Consider the following 17,579-nt stretch of genomic DNA (forward strand, 5'->3'; position numbering starts at 1 on the left):
GTCAGCAAATTGTTTGAGTGATCAGCTCGTGTTGCAGTTCTTGCTAAACCCGTTGTATGTGCAACTTTGCTTTCAACCGATGTATGTTCTGACAGCAGCTCCCGAATATATTGGAAGCACTAACTCTGCCGATGAGCCCGTTGTTCTTTGATATTTCCATAAGTAAAATATCGAACGTGGGTTGTTTTCGTACGTGTTTCATGATCCTTGCTATCTGTGGCACTCTTTGAGGCATCTGTAGCAAAGGAAAAGAGCAAGGTCCCCATTGCTTCATGATCCTTGCTGTTTGCGGCACTCTTTGAGGCATCTATAGCAAAGGAAAGGAACAAGGTCTCCATTGATTTTGCATCATCGCACTCGTAATTTCAGAGGCTTTTTCATTATCCTTGCTATCTGCGGCACTCTTTGAGGCATCTATAGCAAAGGAAAAGAGCAATGTCCCCGTTGATTATGCATCATAGCACTCGTAGTTTCAGAGGCTTTTTTAGAGTGCAATCTCTGGGCGTATTTTCCATTGCACCGATATTCGTTGAAATATATGAACAAGGTTCCTGCAATTCTTCAAAACTTGAGTCTTCATATCTTCTTGGGTTCCAGCGAACTGGCGCTCCTGATGGGAGTAATAGTCTTCATATCTTCTTGGGTTCCAGTGAACCGGCGCTCCCGATGGGAGTAATAGTCTTCATATCTTCTTGGGTTCCAGCGAACCGGCGCTCCCGATGGGAGTAATAGTCTTCATATCTTCTTGAGTTCCAGCAAACCGGCGCACCCGATGGGAGTAATATTCTTCAGGGGACCGTGCGCACAGTCGAATCTTCAAGGGACCGTGAGCACAGTCGAATCTTCAAGGGACCGTGAGCACAGTCGAATCTTCAAGGGACCGTGAGCACAGTCGAATCTTCAAGGGACCGTGAGCACAGTCGAATCTTCAAGGTACTTCCATGCGGCGGGCGCAGCCGAAATAATGGCGCCATCCAAGATACTCCATGCGGCGGGCGCAACCGAAATAATTCATGCGACGCCCGGCCGGCGTGGTTGAAGTAGCGCACGGTCAGAAATAGTCGATGAAGAAGACGGGCTAGCACCCGAATATATCGGGTCCGTAATGTCGGGTCCGCGGTAGGCGAGCCCCCGAGTAAGAAGAGTGCGCGATGGCGGGCGCGGTCAGCCGAGCAGGGCAGTCGACGGGCGAGCTCCCGAATATATCAAGTCCGTGATGCAACGAGCGAGCCCCGAGCGTGGCGACTATGCGCGGTGAAGCAGTCGAAGTTTGTTCCGATCTGCAGTCATATTACAGCGCAAAAAACTGTGCACAAATAACAGTACGGGCCAAAAATATTTGGCTAAAAATAAATTTTGCATGTAGTAATTAACCGGAAGTATAGCACCTGATATTTTTGTATCGGACGCCCGTCGTTGACGAGCTCGGATGGCTTGATCTATGTAGGGTAGTAGCAGTCGATGAAGCAGATGCAGCCGATGTGGCAGATCCGCGACGGGCGAGCCCCCGAACGCGGCGAATGCGCGACAGCGGACGCGTGATGACGAGCCGGGTAGTCGAAGCTTTTTTTCAATCTGCAGGTATATTGCGACGCAAAAACCTGATATTTCGTCGTTGATAAACTTGTCTTCGCGACTGCAAAAAGCGCGCTGGCGGGTCCGATCGGATAAAGTTTCGGCCAGTGTTGATATCGGCAACCATGTACTCCCTTTATAATTCCTTGGGGTGCAACGATCGATCTCCTTTTTTTTCCCTTTTGCTCTGTAGCATCCAGCTGATTTGCTCCATATGCTGCAATTATTCAATCCCATGAACGATTTCCAGGACATGCAAAGCTAGTTGACTTGCGCTGGGCAGGTTCCTTTTTTTCTTCTTCTTTATCCTTGGTTTGGAAACTCTTCGTGAATTGTCCTCTTCTTGGCTTTCTCGTACGGAAAGCTGCACACCAGTTGTATAGAATTGATTCTTCTGCTCCGAAGGTTCTTCTGCTCGTACGGGATTCTCATGGTGGCGCGCAGATGCACGCCATCCTAACACTATGGATTTTTCTGATCAAATTAATCTGATGGATAGCCATCTTTGACACAAGCAGGTTTTGCGGGAGTCAGCAGAGTTTAGATCCCATGAATCCTCCGCTGTTCTCTGGACAGCCGCGACGAAACCGAAGACACAGATGCCGACTAGTCGGCTGATGGCGATCTTGAGCTGTAAATTGTAGAGGTTGATGGATCTTGCCCGGATGACAAAATCCAGCGTCGCGCTTCCCACAGACGGCGCCAATTGTCGAGGCGGTTCCTCGGCAATGCCCACCATGAGGGGCTTGGGTTTTAGAGAAAGGCGACGACGGAAGTTCCGGGAGCGAGGCGGTACACGACGTACCCAGGTTCACATCCCCACGGTGGAGGATCGCTACGTCCTGCTAGCAATCCACTATATGAAAATATGAGTACAGGGGGCCGCCATAGGCGGAGTTGTTGGATCTAGTCTAGTTCTAATCCGCGGGTTGCGGTGTCTAGGCGTGTCGCCTCTATGATCATGTTTCTGATTATGCCTGTTCTAAGGGGTGCCCCTGCCTGGCTTTATATATCAGCCAAGTTAGGGTTTACAAGAGTCCTAGTAGGATTCGTGTTGGAGTCTTCTTTCCTTGTAGTCCAAGTTGATATTCCTTGCGGGTCCAGCTCGTCGAGTCCTTATGCTGGTCCATCTTCATAGTTTGCACCGGGTATGACAATGCCGAGTACCCGAAGGGTTATGCCCACGCAGTCATTGGCTGCTTCCATAAGGCCGGGGACGAACCACTTGGCCTTGTGGTGACATCGAGCTCCAACGGCTGGTCGAGAGGGCCTCTAACATGGAAGTTGATTTTGGGCCACCTTCTTGGCCAGAGATCATGGCGACATCGGTGGTCACCATGTGTTGCGCTCGAGGAAGAGGATACGCTCCTGGACGCCGCTCCTTCGATCCTCCAACATCACCAGGGAACTGCTCGCCATCTCCACCTCCACGGTGGGTTGAAGGAGAAGAAACCGCCGCGATGCCATCCACATCAAGGAAGCAGCCGACAAGCTTTATTGAAGAGGACGTAGTGGCGCCGCCGCCACCCATCTCCGGCTCCATCCATCGGAGCTCCATGAGTAGCAACACCACCGCAACTTCCCGACGACCAGATCCTCATCGGCATCTCGCCAGACTCCACTTGGGAACAAACTAACCCTAGACTCGATCTAGCCCTAGACCTAACAATATGTAATCTGGCGCCTCTCGTTGACCATCTTCGGCCAGCTATTCCGGCAGAGAAGGCCTTGGATCGGCCCGGTGAGCGGTGGGGGCCTCTCAAGTTACTATAGCGACTTGAGAGCAAGGAGAGGGAAATGAGCCGCTCTTGTACATGCATTAATTCTTACAACGAGCATGGTCAATCCACCTCTCCTAAATGAGGCCTTAAGAGGAAAACCTAAATAGGGGCACACTCTAGCTGAGAAGTATTTTTTAATAATTAATTTGTTAGTGGTAGAGTAAGACAGGAATTAAGGACCAAAAATAGTTGACGCTGAAATGTTCATCGGAAAAAGAAAGAGGAAAACCCATGTTCATCGAAGAAAAAAAGAGGCTCATCATGAGGCAAAGAGAAGAGGCGAGCGGCCTGCGAACCGGAAGGAGATGGAATGATCTAGAGCCTCTGCGAAGCAGCCAGGCCACCGCATATTTACGGTCTCACCCCCACCCACACCCATTGCCTTCCATCCCACTCCACCGCTTCCCCGTCCGTCCATTATTATACGCCGCGCAACATTCTTCCTCCCTCGGGTCCTCCTCCTCTTCGTCTCAGCTACTCCCCTCCCCAGAGTCGACTCTAAACCCTAGCACCCGGATCCCCACGCAGGAGGAGTCCCGCGTCCGAAATTCCGGAGAGCAGCATGAGGTGATTCCCCGCTACCGTTCACGATCCTTCTTAGCGCGCTGTTTGGTTCTTGATTTATGTGCGGTGCTGTGGTTAATTTTCAACTTCTCTGTTCTTGATTCATGTGCGGTGCGGTGGTGCCGCGGGATGGTCTGGTCGGGCTAGGATTGGTTACCAGCGGACTGTATTGGTCTGGTTATAGAATTCTCCAAGTTCTTCTCTGTTCTAGTTAATTGGATCCTGGGTCTGGGGAATTGGGACTGTGGCCGTTTTGGTGAGGTGGTTGGCTTGGCCGCGCGCGTGTAATTACCTCCTGATTAGAAAGAATTATGCGAGTTCTTGCGTTTTTTATGATTCTAGGTTTGTTCACGTGCTCACCCTGTTAGGCCTTATTTGGTGCTAGAGTTTTAGTGGGATTAGTGGGGATAATCCCAGCAAACTCCAAATCACCACTTATTCTAAATGCATGTTTGGTGCTATGTTATTGAGCGAGTTTAATCCCCACCTATCCCCACCTTTTCCCAAATCTTAGTGTATTTTTCTCAATTCTCAATACTCTACCCCTACCTAGTGGATTGGGGATGAGGTTTTGTGGGGATTAGGTGACGATAGGGGTTCACCCAATACTCTAGAGTTCATCTCCACTAATCCCCACAAACACTCTAGTACCAAACAAGGACTCAGGGATTTAATCTAATTGATTGATTTTAGGTGCTTCTCTAGTTTAATTGCACTAGTTCGAGAGATACTTGTCATGTGGGTAATCTGTTAACTGTTACAGTTAAGCATATGATTGATTGTTGTAATTTTAGACTAAATTGTGATGATAAAAAATGGGGATTGTTTGTATTGCAGTCGCCACCCGAGCACCAAGTGGGCGCAGAGGTCCGACAAGGTGTACTTGACCATCGAGCTCCCCGACGCCAAGGATGTGAAGCTCAACCTGAAGCCTGACGGCCATTTCAACTTCTCAGCCAAGGGCTCTGACGACATGCAGTATGAGCTCGACCTTGAGCTCTTTGATGCTGTCAATGCCGAGGTTCGTAACTACTGGCAAATGTCATTCTCTTGCTGAACTTTCACAGATGCTAATGTTGTTTGTATTTGCGTTGCAGGAGAGCAAGGCGGCTGTCGCCCCGAGGACTATATGCTACCTCGTCAAGAAAGCCGAGAGCAACTGGTGGCCCAGGCTGCTTAAGAAGGAAGGCAAACCGCCTGTGTTCCTCAAGGTTGACTGGGATAAGTGGCAAGATGAGGACGATGAAGACGCTGAGCGTAAGCCCTCTGGTTCAAACTCATGTTGGTTTGGGTACTATGCTACTTTTACCATGTGTAGTTCAGCGTGAACTGACCTCGGATTACCTGGTTTGCAGTTGGTGATGACTTTGGTGGCATGGACTTCTCGGTATGGGCCTGGTTCAATCTTCCTTTGGTAATCAAGTAAAATGGTAGGACGGTGTCTCATCTTTCTCTGTTTTTGCAGAAGCTGAACATGGGAGGTGATGACCGTGATGATTTTGAGGATGAAGATGAGGATGAGGATGACGATGATAATGTGGTTGACAGTGCTAACAAAGGTAGACTATGCTCTTTGTTTTCTCTAAGATTTATTTCAGGAGGGTCGCCTTTTCCAGGCTTTCATAATTGAGGGATGATATTTGACTAGTGCTTTGCTGATATTATTGAGGATGAACATCCTTAGTAAGGCCTTTAAGGGGGGAGGATTGGGTGCTGAATACCTCTCTTAATTAATTTCTACAGTTTAACAATTCAGCTGAACCATCCAACTTTATAGAGGTCCAATGTGAAAGTAGGTGGTATAGTCCTGACATTTATTTTTGTCCGATATTGTCCCCATACTGCTGTCATAATCTGCTTCTTACACACGCGCATGGATGTCTTCACAGTTGATTTTGATGTATTGTTGTGTAGTCAAGTCATGGTCTTAGGTGTTAAAAGTGTGGAAATTTCTGACCAGTGCTGTTCAATGTCTAAGGGTGTGTTTGGTAGACCGGGGCAACAGAGAATCACTATCTCCACTCATACATGTTGCCCTTATACAAGCTCAGCTCAGATTTTGTCCCTTGTTTGTTAGCCCGGTTGTGGTGAAACAAGTTGGACTGAGATGTTGTTTGGTGAAACAATCTAGACTGAGATTTTCTCCCACGTTTTTTTTACAAAGAGGTCCTGGGACAGAAAAGGAAAAAGCAATCGGGTCCTTCCATAAAAAAACAAAAAGCAATCGGGTCCCTGTTCGTCGGTGCCGCTCACGTCCGCCAGTAGCACGTCGTCGCCGTCGTCCCTGGCCGTGCTCCTGCGCGTCGTCGCCGTCGTCCCTGGCCGCTCGGAGAAGCCCGTCGTCCGGCGCTGGCCGGCGCAAGGGCGCACTCCCGCCGCGCCGCGCTGTGGCCGTCGTGCGCTTCCAGGTACCCGACGATGACGTGCAGGCGGAAGAGCTGCAGCACGCGCGTGGTGTTCCAGCGGCGGCGGGGGGCGTACAGGCTCGGGCGGCGTCCAGGGACGGGCGGCGGCGCGAGTCACTGGAGGCGGCGCGAGCCCCTGGTGGCGGCGCGAGTCCCTGGAGGCGGCGCGGGAGGGCGTGCTTGCGCCGGCCAGTAGAGGAGGCTGTGCCTGGCGTTGAGGAGGAGACACGAGAGAAGGTGGAGGGGGGAAATGAGGCCGTCGGGTGGGGGTCTGGGGGCCTCGCGGGACGGGCGAACAGTGTTTTGCAGGACGAGTTCATCCCGGATGAGTAGCGAAGCTCGATTTGAGCTTCGCTCTCGGGCAGGGCTCTCGTCCGTTTTTCGTATGAGCTGGGCAGTGGGGAGTTGACCCGAGCCGACCTAACAAACAACTTCTCTCAGCAAAAGGTGGGATGGGGAGGGAAAATCTGAGCTCCCCCAGTCTACCAAACACGCCCTAAGTCTCCTGTTCAGTGGTTTGTGTGCAAGAACGTTTCAAACTAAGACTGGCTGACCATCACTTTCAAAAACAAAAACAAAAACAAAAACAAAAAACTTCTGTCGCTTTTGCCCTGGTCTATTTTTCTATCCCAACATGAAGTTCTGTAAATGAAACAAAGACTTCGGTTTCTAACACGTGAATTCTGAACACAAGTCTTGGATATTCAACTCTCGTGAAGTCATTACGCTGAACTAATTGCATGCTACTGAAAATGCAGAGGATGAAGACCCTGAAGCAGAAGGGAGCAAGGGAGAGGAAGCCCCAGCAGCCGCTGTGGGTGAAGCAAAGCCATGAGAAACATGGAGGCGGTCTCCATCCATGCCTTCTTTGTAATGATCATCATATCTTTGTTTAGACCCTACGTAGAATTTCTGGTGTGAACTCTTGAGAATGGATCACTGCTCCTGGAGTAAGGAAGTAGGTGTCATGTTGGTAGTTTTTGGCTGAAACTCAGGGGCTAATGTCAATATTTGACAGTGCTATCTTATAATCGCTAGCTATTCTGGATTCTGCTATTGTGGTCAGTGGACGCATCTTGTTTAGAAAGCAAAATCTGTGATCTGTTTGTCCTGAACATTATGTTACTTTCTGTTGTGCTGTATGACAAACTGGGATTACACTTGGGCGGAGGGAGTAGTATATATAACTTCTGTGATCCTAGGCTTTGTTATACTATGAAAGGTGAGGTATTGTTGCTTTATATGCCCTGATCAAGATTAATAAGGTTTTGGACGAGTTTCTGTTAGAATCATGACCGTTAAGAGATTGAACGATAGATAAATATGTAGCATGGCATTGTTAAGACAACATTCTGAATTTTTTGAATCTTTGATCTCTCCAATCGTTATCTGGGTTGATCAGGGTTGATCAATCTCTTTTCACTGTTGATTTCATTCTGAAAATATCTCTAAAAACAGACCATGACATGCTTCGGCTACTTTTTTGTTTTACGTCAATGACATTTTCTATTGAAAAGCATGTTTGCATCAAATCTCTGCCAAGTGGCTGTTCTTCGGTGTTTATTGAAAAAAGTGGGTCAGCTCTCTTGAACTTAATCAGGCATGCACTGCTGTTATAGAAGTTTGGGGCCCTTTTTAAAAGCTAGCATGATGAACACGATCCCTTTTCAGCATTGTCCAAGGGAAGCAAATGAAGTAACAGATCAGTTAATTAAGTATCTTATGATTTGAAAGAAATGGGCTGGTGACCCTCTGAGCTTTATCTTACCTTTTGTAACAAAGGATGTAACTATTCCCTGTTAAGAAAAACTACACTATCTGTTCAATAAAGCGCCATTAGGTTTTCCCTTAAATAGGACGTGGCCAAGGAAAGGCAAAAAAACACTGGCTACAACATTGAAGGAGATCATCCAAGAGTAAGTAGATCATCCAAGAATGGCATTACAGAGTTTAACCAATGCAAAAGTGGCTGCCAAAGCTGGGATTTATACCTATGAAAGATGCACAACTTCTGAATATCCATCCGCAGAAGAGGGAGCTCTATGTTTACATATGAAACCACCCATCTTACCATATGTTCCGGGGAGCACAAACAAATATTTCAACGCCATGGTTTAGCCCTCTGGATGAGCTCGCTATAGGGCCAGTTTATGCACACACAGTGTCAGCACCTATGTGCAAAACGAACATTCGAAGAACAAGATTTGCTGTTGGTGCGAAGTATGAACTTGAACTACCAAAATACAGCTTAACTTTAGGCAATATGCTTCAACAAAGTGTGAGCTCTTACACATATGAGAGTACTCTCAGCACATAACAAAGCTGACGGGAACTTCCTACAGTTATGCTTGGTGCTGACATCTCTGCCTAACCTCTTGTCAACAACTGCCACCAAACTTCCCCAGTTCCTCCCGGATCAAAGGACAACAATACTCTGCTATGGTAAATACACATGTGAAAAGCGAAAGAGAAACAGGCTATGGCACTATGGAGACAATCGTCACACCGCGGCATATTCCTCTGTTAAACTGGCATCTCTATGTATCTGCTCAGCTGTCAGGTATTCTCATGTTAAGTACTTCTGGTGGTGGCCGAAGTGTGCAAACCATTTCCCTGGTCTTCCCAAAGTAGACCTGCAACCACAGCCATGTGTCGTTCGAGGATAAATGCATTTACAAGTTGAAGCAGATGTCCGAGATCTTTCAAGAAATTTATGTGATGCTAATACCTGGTCCAGCGAATTTCTCAGCTTGCCCTCCATTTCTTCTATCATTTTCCCCATATTAACCAGATGCCCATCTGCCACAGCAAGAGTCATGCTCATCTGAAAAGAGGAACGTATAGACAAGGTAAGCTTTCTTGTATTTCCTGCAGCTTAGAAAGCATTTCTGATCAAGGAAAAGCTGCACAGCTAATTCACAGGCTATCACGCATCAGTTACAGAAATATGTAACCTTATTCTATCTAGTACATTTATAACATTTTTTACTGACTCCCTATCTTATTCTATTCGATTTACACATGCAAGTTACTTTGAGGTTAGCAAAAGAATAAGTCTATTAGTTTGAAGAACTCCATTTTTTCAGCTACCCCCTTTGAATGCAAATATAGGATATCTTAGAACAGTGCCAATCAAATGTTTTTAGGTTTGACCATGAGTGCAAAAAGGTATCTCAGTTGGCTGTATTTTTTCTAGAACACACACCGAAACGCATATCATTCTGTATTAGAAGAGGAATCCCGACAACGCATAAAGTACAGCCGGTGGTACGCCAAAACAAAATGGAAGCCAAAAGACTACCCTAGCCTAACCATTTCTGCAAAGAAGAGAGAGAGATATTAATCCCCCTCTTACTGAGGGGATTTATCCATAAGGAGGGCTCACGTGTAAATTGGCTATATAAAACTAAAGCTACCAGATTAGTTATAAATATATACAGGGTATTTACTTATCTGTAAAGACAAACTGCAGTATGCAACTTATGATGCCATTTGGTTTGTGTTCAGAAGTATTTACTCATGGTTGCATTTTGTATCACATAAACTGCATATCAATGGAACAATTGTTGTCTTAACCAATCAAAATGGGCACTACATTTTGCAACAGAATGACTATTTTGATAGAACCAGTAGTGTGGTGTAATGTAGTGCCAGTCATACCAGAGGAAGAGACGCATAGCACTATTTGGAGAGGGCCTTAGGGCCCAAGTTTAGCTTAGAGATATTACTTTGTTTCCTTTCAGATCTGGTTTGATTATTTTTGCTTATATATCAAGCTGGTGGTTACGACTCCCTAGACATAAAGGGACTTGGCCGGATCAACTATAGGTCATCATGGCAGCTATTCTTGGTCACTCTTAGAGCACAATTAAGGCTAAATCCCCAAGTCTACATCAATGACAACATTCAAAACCTAGACTTCGTATAGACAAGTAGTTTACTGCTAGATTGTAATGTTGACACACAATCGATCTACTATAAGTGTAGACTTGATAGCGATGAAGGAAACTGTTTTGATAACACACAAGAATAGTCATCACAAGCCGTGATAAGTTAGGCTTATCTCTCATAGCTCCTTGATTAGAATGACATTTAACATGACAAGGGAAGAAGGGGTTGGGGGGATAACCTGCCGCCGAATTGAACCAGACAAGTTGAAAGTTCCAGATTTCTTGTTATCTGTTGTCAATGATAACATGACAGTGCTGTTCAAGCAGTAATGAGCTATTCCTTCCTGTTCAGGTGCAACCTATTTGCATGACAAGAAATTTTTCATTTTTCAAGTGACGAAGTGAAATAAAAATAACAGCAATGAGGAGCAATTGACAACTTCATGATTTTTTTTTATCTTCAGCTACCTGGATAACATGAATAGCGTCCCATGAACCTATCTGCATATGACCTCTTTTTCCTTGTCCATCTGGAACCACAAAACGAGATACATGCAAATAAAATAGGTTATCTGGGTAACTAAATAAGATGATATCAAGCATTCCTACAGACCTTTCTTTATCAAGAAACATGCGATGAAACTCTCGTCTTCATCCTCCCAAATGTACACAGAGGAGATTCCACCTTCATAGTACCTAATTGTCAACAAAAGGTCATATTACATGCTCCACAATCACCTAATAAATATTAGCGCATGTATACCAAGTTTGATATTCTACTATAAGTGTTAACATTCTGTCATGATGCATGTGGTTAGCCTTGGTGCATAACAAGGGAAATAAATAAGATATGAATCTTACTGATCACGGTAGACAGAGAAAACCTCATTTGCCTCAACTTCAAGATTCCTCATCTCTTCTGAGGGAACTGTCCCATCTTCTAAAGGAGGCTCATATATGTTTGACCAAGGTGATCTGCAGGGAAACTCACAATCAACAAATGAAAACCAAATTGGCTAAAAAACAGGATCACATCTATTAATTCATCTGTGGTTGTTTGCACTCGTTTCCTCGGTGCATTTACTTATTGAACTGTTGGGTATGTTAGTCAAGGCTAGCCGTGAGCTTGACAATTTACAGTCATGGCCAGTGAATCTGAACAAAGCTTCTTTCGAATATATTATTAATCCCACTGTAAGGAGGTGTATATTGGACTGAAATGAAAGACGACACATGCAATAATGTACACTACAAGAAATAGGAGCAACCTAATCCTAGGTCCCTGCAATGCACCATTTGGCCTTCTCATTTGTTACCGTTTGAGTCATTATTCTATGTTCTCATACAACTCATCCCTACTAATAGTATTTTCTTGCCCTCTCGTGCAGCTAAATCATCAGAATATCAGCGCTTCATTTATCATCTATGCAACATAACTTTCTTCATCCATGGCCACTGGATTCAGCGGCACAGCGCAGCCTTCTTCACTATCTCCTACCGTCCCAATCCCAACTCAACTGCACCTTTCTCGATTCCCAACGTACGTTGTATGTTGTGTCTACTTACCATTTCCAAAGAGCAACTTCACTAATTTACCAGCTTTTACCATAGCATGATCTAGAAATTCCCGCAGCAAAAAGTGGTGCGTCACCTAGTTCATAGAATGGTTTGGCCCCAAAACGAATATATCCATACAGCACATAGTAAAATGAAAATCAGGGACTGACCGGTACGAATCAGCATCACGGTTGTACTCGCAAAGAATGTATTCCTTGTTATTCTCCTTATCCATGTGAACCTGCAATGTGTGGAAGCAGGAACAAATGAGAAATGTGTGGAAGCAGGAACAAATGAGAAATTACAAATGGAACGAAATCAATAGGTTCAGTTTTACAATATTTAGAAAACACTGCCCATAACAGCCTTTAACAAGGCTGGTTAGACTTATTCAAGGAACCAAATCAGCTGGGCAAGTTCTATTCGATTCAAGCACCTAAATCTAGAATGCAATAGTCTCGATTCAATGACGCAAGGGGCCACGACATGAACCTGAAGGAGGTGGATTTTCTGTCCTAAAAATAATCAAGGGCGGCACGCCCACTGGAGAGCATTCATGCCCACGAGCAATTCCAGACAAGTGATTCCAGCGCAGTTTAACAATCCTATCCGAATCAACAAGCTAGATGTCGGTGGAGACGGCGGTTGCGTACCTGGAGCGGGAGGTCGACCTGGGAGAGGAGGTCGAGGGAGTGGTCGGGGAGGAGGGAGAGCAGCGCGTTGAGCGCCGTCTCGGTGCTCCCCGGCGGCATCCGCCGCATCAGATCCATCGCCGCCTCCATGTTATCCCTTCCTGGATCTCCCCCCCTCTCTCTCTCTCTCTCTCTCTGCTTCCTCCTCTTGGTTTCTTGTTCTTGTCGTAATTCAGTTTCTTGTCTTCTTTTTCTTTTCTCTCTGTTTGTTTGTCTGCTCTCCTTTTTTTCATTTCCTATTTATTCCTGGCTCTGCTTGTTCTGTTCGTTTTATGTGTGCGTGACTGTGCAGTGTTTGCTGCTGATCCCAAAGCCGCAATCATCCCCACCCATTAGATATGGTGTGTGTGATGTCCTCTTTTTCGTATCAACAAATGCTGGTATTTTGGATTACCATTATTGCTGACATATCTATAATGCTCCATTTTATTTCTGTTATCACCTCATCAATGATAATACAATCCATATTAGTAGTTATAGTATCCTTATACTATTATTTGTAATGGGAGTTTATTCAAAATTTGCAAATTAATACTATGACCCTTAAAACTCTTTGACACTCTGTTCTAAATTAATTGAAGTTTTAGGACTTCTAAATCAAACTACTTTAAAATTAAATTTGACCCAAGTTTATAGAAAAATATATCGACATTTGAAACATCAATTTAACATCATTACATTTGTTATAAATTATATACTAGTACTCCCTCCATCCATAAAAGGATGTTCCAACTTTGTTAAAATTTGGATGTATTTAGAGCCATTTTGGTATCTAGATACATCCAAATTTGTTCGGCATAGATGGAGGGAGTACTATAGAATCGATGTTTTCGATATTAGCACACTTTTCTATTTTGGACTCACTAGTCACTACCAAATACAAACATCATAGATGTGTAAAACAGGTTGCGGTGCAGATTGATCACAAAACCCTTATAGTTTCACCCAATTAATCAAAATAATCCGATGTTTGGGATTGACTTTCCTATCTACTCTTTTTTTTTGAAACAGACTTTCCTATCTACTCGATGTAGTGAACCCATGCGAACCACTCTAGCTTTGGTTGCTTTACAACCAAACCTACCAATAAGATAAGATCCTGTCATTTCAGAATGCCTTACTGTTGGTGGAGAACTTCATCCAGTGTACTACCAGCAAACCAGACCTACAAAATACAAGAGTACGTGCCAACCACCACATGACACATTGACACTGCATAGTGCAAGAAATAACTCTTGCAGCAAATCTCCCGGTACAAGCAACGCCATGTGACTGCGGCTTGAGAAAACAAATGATTCTACCTTGGAGTAACGCATCTCATGATAGGGGTGTTGCTTAGAGCATCTCCACTCGTACCCCCGAACAGGCCCCCGGCGAGCATTTTTTACATCCGGACGGCGAAAATCGGCTCAGTCGCGCCCCGGTTCCTCGTTTTCGTCTGGATTTGGCCCTTCATCCATCCGGCGAGCCCACGCCACCCCCGGCCCCCCGGGGAGCGCTCGGGGACTCCGGACGAGTGAAAAGCGGGGAAGGGCCCGATCTGTCGGTGACTCGACGCACGAACCCCACCGCCACGTCGCTCAAAATCTCCCCCACCCCTCGTATCTCTCTCGCCGCCGGCACCACCCGGCCGGCTTGTTGCCTAGATTCCGCCGCCCCTCCTTCCCCACCTGCCTATATTCCGCCGGCCCGCTTGCTCTTCCGCCGGCCCGCTTGCTCCTCGCCGCTCGCGGCTCGGGTTGCCTCGACCACGCCCGTCGGTGTTCGTCCATTTGCCTCGCCGGCCATGGACTCGGACGAAGAGGAGGAGCAGATGTTCGTCGAGCTTATGCAAGAAGAGATGGCGAGCAGCCGCCCAAGACGAGGATCACATGATGATCCTCGGTTGCTTGGCAAGCATGTACGCCGGACCGGCAGCCGGTCGACGTGGTGGGTCGGCACCAGTGTCGCCGGAAGTGCAAGCCGAGACAGCGAATGGAGGGCTACCGCATGTTGTACGCCGACTACTTCGCCGACAATCCATTGCACGGTGAGAGTGTTTTCCGGCGTCGTTTCGGGATGAGCAGAAAGTTATTTCGCAAATTGTGTATGCCATCCGCCACTTTGATCCCTACTTCGGATGCAAGGCGGATTGCACCTGGTTTGGTTGGATTTTCGTCACCTGCGAAGTGCACGGTGGCTATGAGGATGTCGGCGTATGGAGCTCCCGGTGATACTGCAGATGACTATCTTCGGATGGCGGAGTCCACCGCCCTTGATTTTTTCTACCGGTTCTGCAGGGCCGTCATAGCAGTGTTCGGGGACTATTACTTGAGATCACCCACTGTCGAAGACACTGAGAGGATCCTTGCAACAAATGAAGCTGGAGGTTTTCCAGGGATGCTTGGAAGCATTGGATCGCATGCATTGGCAATGGAAGAACTGTCCGTTTGCGTGGCAGGGAATGTACAAGGGTCACAAAAAAGGCTGCACTGTGATACTTGAAGCGAGTGGCTACCCATGATCTCTGGATTTGGCACTCTTTCTTTGGTATGCCTGGATCCAACAATGACATCAACGTCCTAAACTGCTCCCGGTCTTTTCCAAGCTTGTTGAGGGTCATGCTCCCCGGTGGACTATGTGATCAATGGTCGGCACTACAACAAAGGATACTACCTTGCGGACGGTATCTATCCAAAGTGGGCAACATTTGTGAAGACTATCTCGAATCCTAGCACCCCCAAACTTTGCGAGTTTGTCAAGAAACAAGAAGCTTGCCGAAAAGACGTCGAGCGTGCATTTGGTGTCCTCCAGCAGAGATTTGTCGTCGTCCGGTTCCCCGCTCCGACTTGGTCCAAAGATCAGATGTGGGAGGTGATGAACTGCTGTGTGTGCCTACACAATATGATTATTGAAAATGAGCGAAAGCATCCGGTTCCTCTGGCTGAGCAAGAAACACCATATGAGAGAGAGGGTCCTCTTGCACAGCCTAATCACCAGGTGCCTCCATCATGGGCCGCCTTCATTGCTATGCGTCAGGAGATTCGAGACTCTACAATGCATCAGCTGCTGCAAGATGATCTAGTGGAGCACATATGGAGGCTCCGAGGCAACGCCAACGCCGACGCCAACTAGTCTCGTCTAATTTGTTTGAAAAATTGTGAAATTGTGTGCTTCATTTGTTTCAGCACTTGTTAAACATTGTACAATTATTTTCGTCGAATTTGTTTCAGCAATTTTCGTACTGTTGGTCGCCGAACTTGTTAAATTTAATGTTAAATTTGTTTGAAATATGTCAAATGGTCGAGGTTGGGGGTTTCCTGCCGGGGGGACGGCTGGAACTTCGGCGCTCCCCACGCCAAATCTTCCTCCAATCCGGACGAAAATATCGCCGGATTTGGGCGTGGGGAGCGCCAACGAGTGGGGATGCTCTTAGATGCATGGGCGGAGCCACGACCTGGCGAGCCTGGGCAGCTGCCCGGGCTCCGATCTGTGTTGCCTCGCCGGATTGATACTTTCGCTGGATGAGCGGCGTACGTGTGCAGTTGTTTGCCCGGGCAAGTATCCTAAGAGCATCTCCACTCGTCCCCCCGAACAGGCCCCCGGCGAGCTTTTTTTACATCCGGACGGCGTAAATCGGCCCAGTAGCGCCCCCGGTTCCTCGTTTTCGTCCGGATTTGTCCCTTCATCCATCCGGCGAGCCCACGCCATCCCCGGTCCCCCGGGGCGCGCTCGGGGACTCCGGATGAAACTTTTTTAGCACGAAACGCCGTGTGGACCCGCGTAGTCGGCGACAGGAAAACCAAATCCTCCATTCCCTCCATTCCCTCCAATTTGCTTGCATATCCCCATTCTCTCCCGCCGAATTTCTCCATTTCCCTCGTCTTCCAGTTCCAGTCGGCGGCGTCTTCTCCTCCACCACCGCTCTCCTCCTCATCTTCTCGTCCACCACAATGCCGCCGAAGGGGATGACGAGGAAGCCGCGGGCGAAGAATGCTGTGGCAGCGCGCAAGGATCATGTGGTGGATGTTGCCGACGGAAGCCAAGCCGTCGAAGAAGAAGAAGACGAAGAAGAAGGAGAGACAACTCAAGCCGCTGTCAACCTGTCGAAGGGGAAGAAGAAGAGGAAGAAGGACTCGCCGCCTGCCGAACCGCGTATCAAATGGACGCCGAAGGAAGAGGAGTGCCTCGCCGAAGCTTGGATGACCGTGTCCATGAACGGCATAATCGGTGCCAATCAGTCGTTCGACACGTATTGGCTTCGAGTGAAGCAGGCGTACGAGGAACGCAAACTCGTCGATCCCTACTTCAACAAGACGAACATGAACGTGTACCGGGGAGAGAAGGCAATGGCCACCCATTGGGGGATCATGCGAGACGGCGTGCGGCAAATGGCACGGCATACGGGAGGAGGTCGAGAAACGGCCGATCGGCGGCCATGACTTGGAGCAAAAGGTATGCTCCGTCGACCCTGCATCACCGAGGTACATCGTCGTTAGCTGACCCGTTTCGCCGTGCTCTTTTTCCCCAGCTGCGCCGAGCTTTGGACATGTACACGGACGACACCGGCCTGCAGTTCAAGTTCCTCAACGTCTACGCCCGCCTCGAGAACTGCGAGAAGTGGAAGGAAACTCGCACGACCCTCTCGAAGAGCAAGACCGAGCAGTACAACCCCGACGCTCCGGCGGCTTGCGCGGCGGAAGGGCGCCTCGAACTCGGCCGAAGAAGGCCGAAAGAGCTCAAACGGACGGACGGTCCCGCCGACGGGATGCGGGCGTCGATCGACAAGTGCTTGGCCGACTTGAGGTCGCACGCCGACGGCAGGAACGACAAGTTCGACGACGGGTGGCGGGAGATGCTCGCCAACCAAGGCGTCCGGATCGCCTGCCGAAGACGACGGCGGCGGCGAAGAAGAGGAACACGGACTTGGCGTTCCCGATGGGCGGCGGCGACATGGAACTGATGGACGAGGAAACGAGGAATTGGTACCAGGGCCACCGCAGCGACATCCTCCGAGCCCCTCCGGCCAGTCCTTCGTCGTCTCCACCGGCTCCTACCTCGTCTACCTCACCATCTACCTCGTCGACTGCGGATGCTTCGACGTCCACTGCCGCTGCTTCCTCGTCGGCCGCCGCA

At 47.9% G+C, this 17,579-nt stretch overlaps 2 protein-coding genes across 3 annotated transcripts; one reads left to right on the forward strand and one right to left on the reverse strand.

Moving 5' to 3' along the window:
- Window positions 1-3,772: 3,772 nt before the first annotated feature.
- LOC124698431 (co-chaperone protein p23-1-like) lies at window positions 3,773-7,440 on the forward strand. The gene is made up of 6 exons (XM_047230918.1): window positions 3,773-3,923; window positions 4,758-4,941; window positions 5,018-5,177; window positions 5,276-5,307; window positions 5,386-5,479; window positions 7,084-7,440. Exons 1-6 carry the CDS (start codon window positions 3,919-3,921, stop codon window positions 7,158-7,160), a joined length of 552 nt encoding a protein of 183 aa, XP_047086874.1. The 5' UTR covers window positions 3,773-3,918; the 3' UTR covers window positions 7,161-7,440.
- A 1,074-nt stretch (window positions 7,441-8,514) lies between these two features.
- LOC124698432 (probable F-actin-capping protein subunit beta) lies at window positions 8,515-12,590 on the reverse strand. 2 transcript variants are annotated; one of them, XM_047230920.1, is made up of 8 exons: window positions 12,426-12,590; window positions 11,943-12,013; window positions 11,077-11,190; window positions 10,829-10,911; window positions 10,684-10,745; window positions 10,455-10,574; window positions 9,054-9,149; window positions 8,515-8,958 (listed from the first exon to the last, which is right to left on the reverse strand). In XM_047230920.1, the coding sequence occupies exons 1-8, from the start codon at window positions 12,552-12,554 to the stop codon at window positions 8,875-8,877; spliced, it is 759 nt and encodes a 252-aa protein (XP_047086876.1). In that variant the 5' UTR covers window positions 12,555-12,590; the 3' UTR covers window positions 8,515-8,874. The 2 variants fall into 2 exon arrangements, with proteins under 2 accessions (XP_047086876.1, XP_047086875.1); XM_047230919.1 differs by having other exon boundaries at window positions 8,515-9,149.
- Between the last annotated feature and the right edge of the window lie 4,989 nt (window positions 12,591-17,579).

The sequence above is a fragment of the Lolium rigidum genome, chromosome 3, assembly GCF_022539505.1.
Source record: "Lolium rigidum isolate FL_2022 chromosome 3, APGP_CSIRO_Lrig_0.1, whole genome shotgun sequence".
NCBI classification, from domain to species: domain Eukaryota; kingdom Viridiplantae; phylum Streptophyta; class Magnoliopsida; order Poales; family Poaceae; genus Lolium; species Lolium rigidum.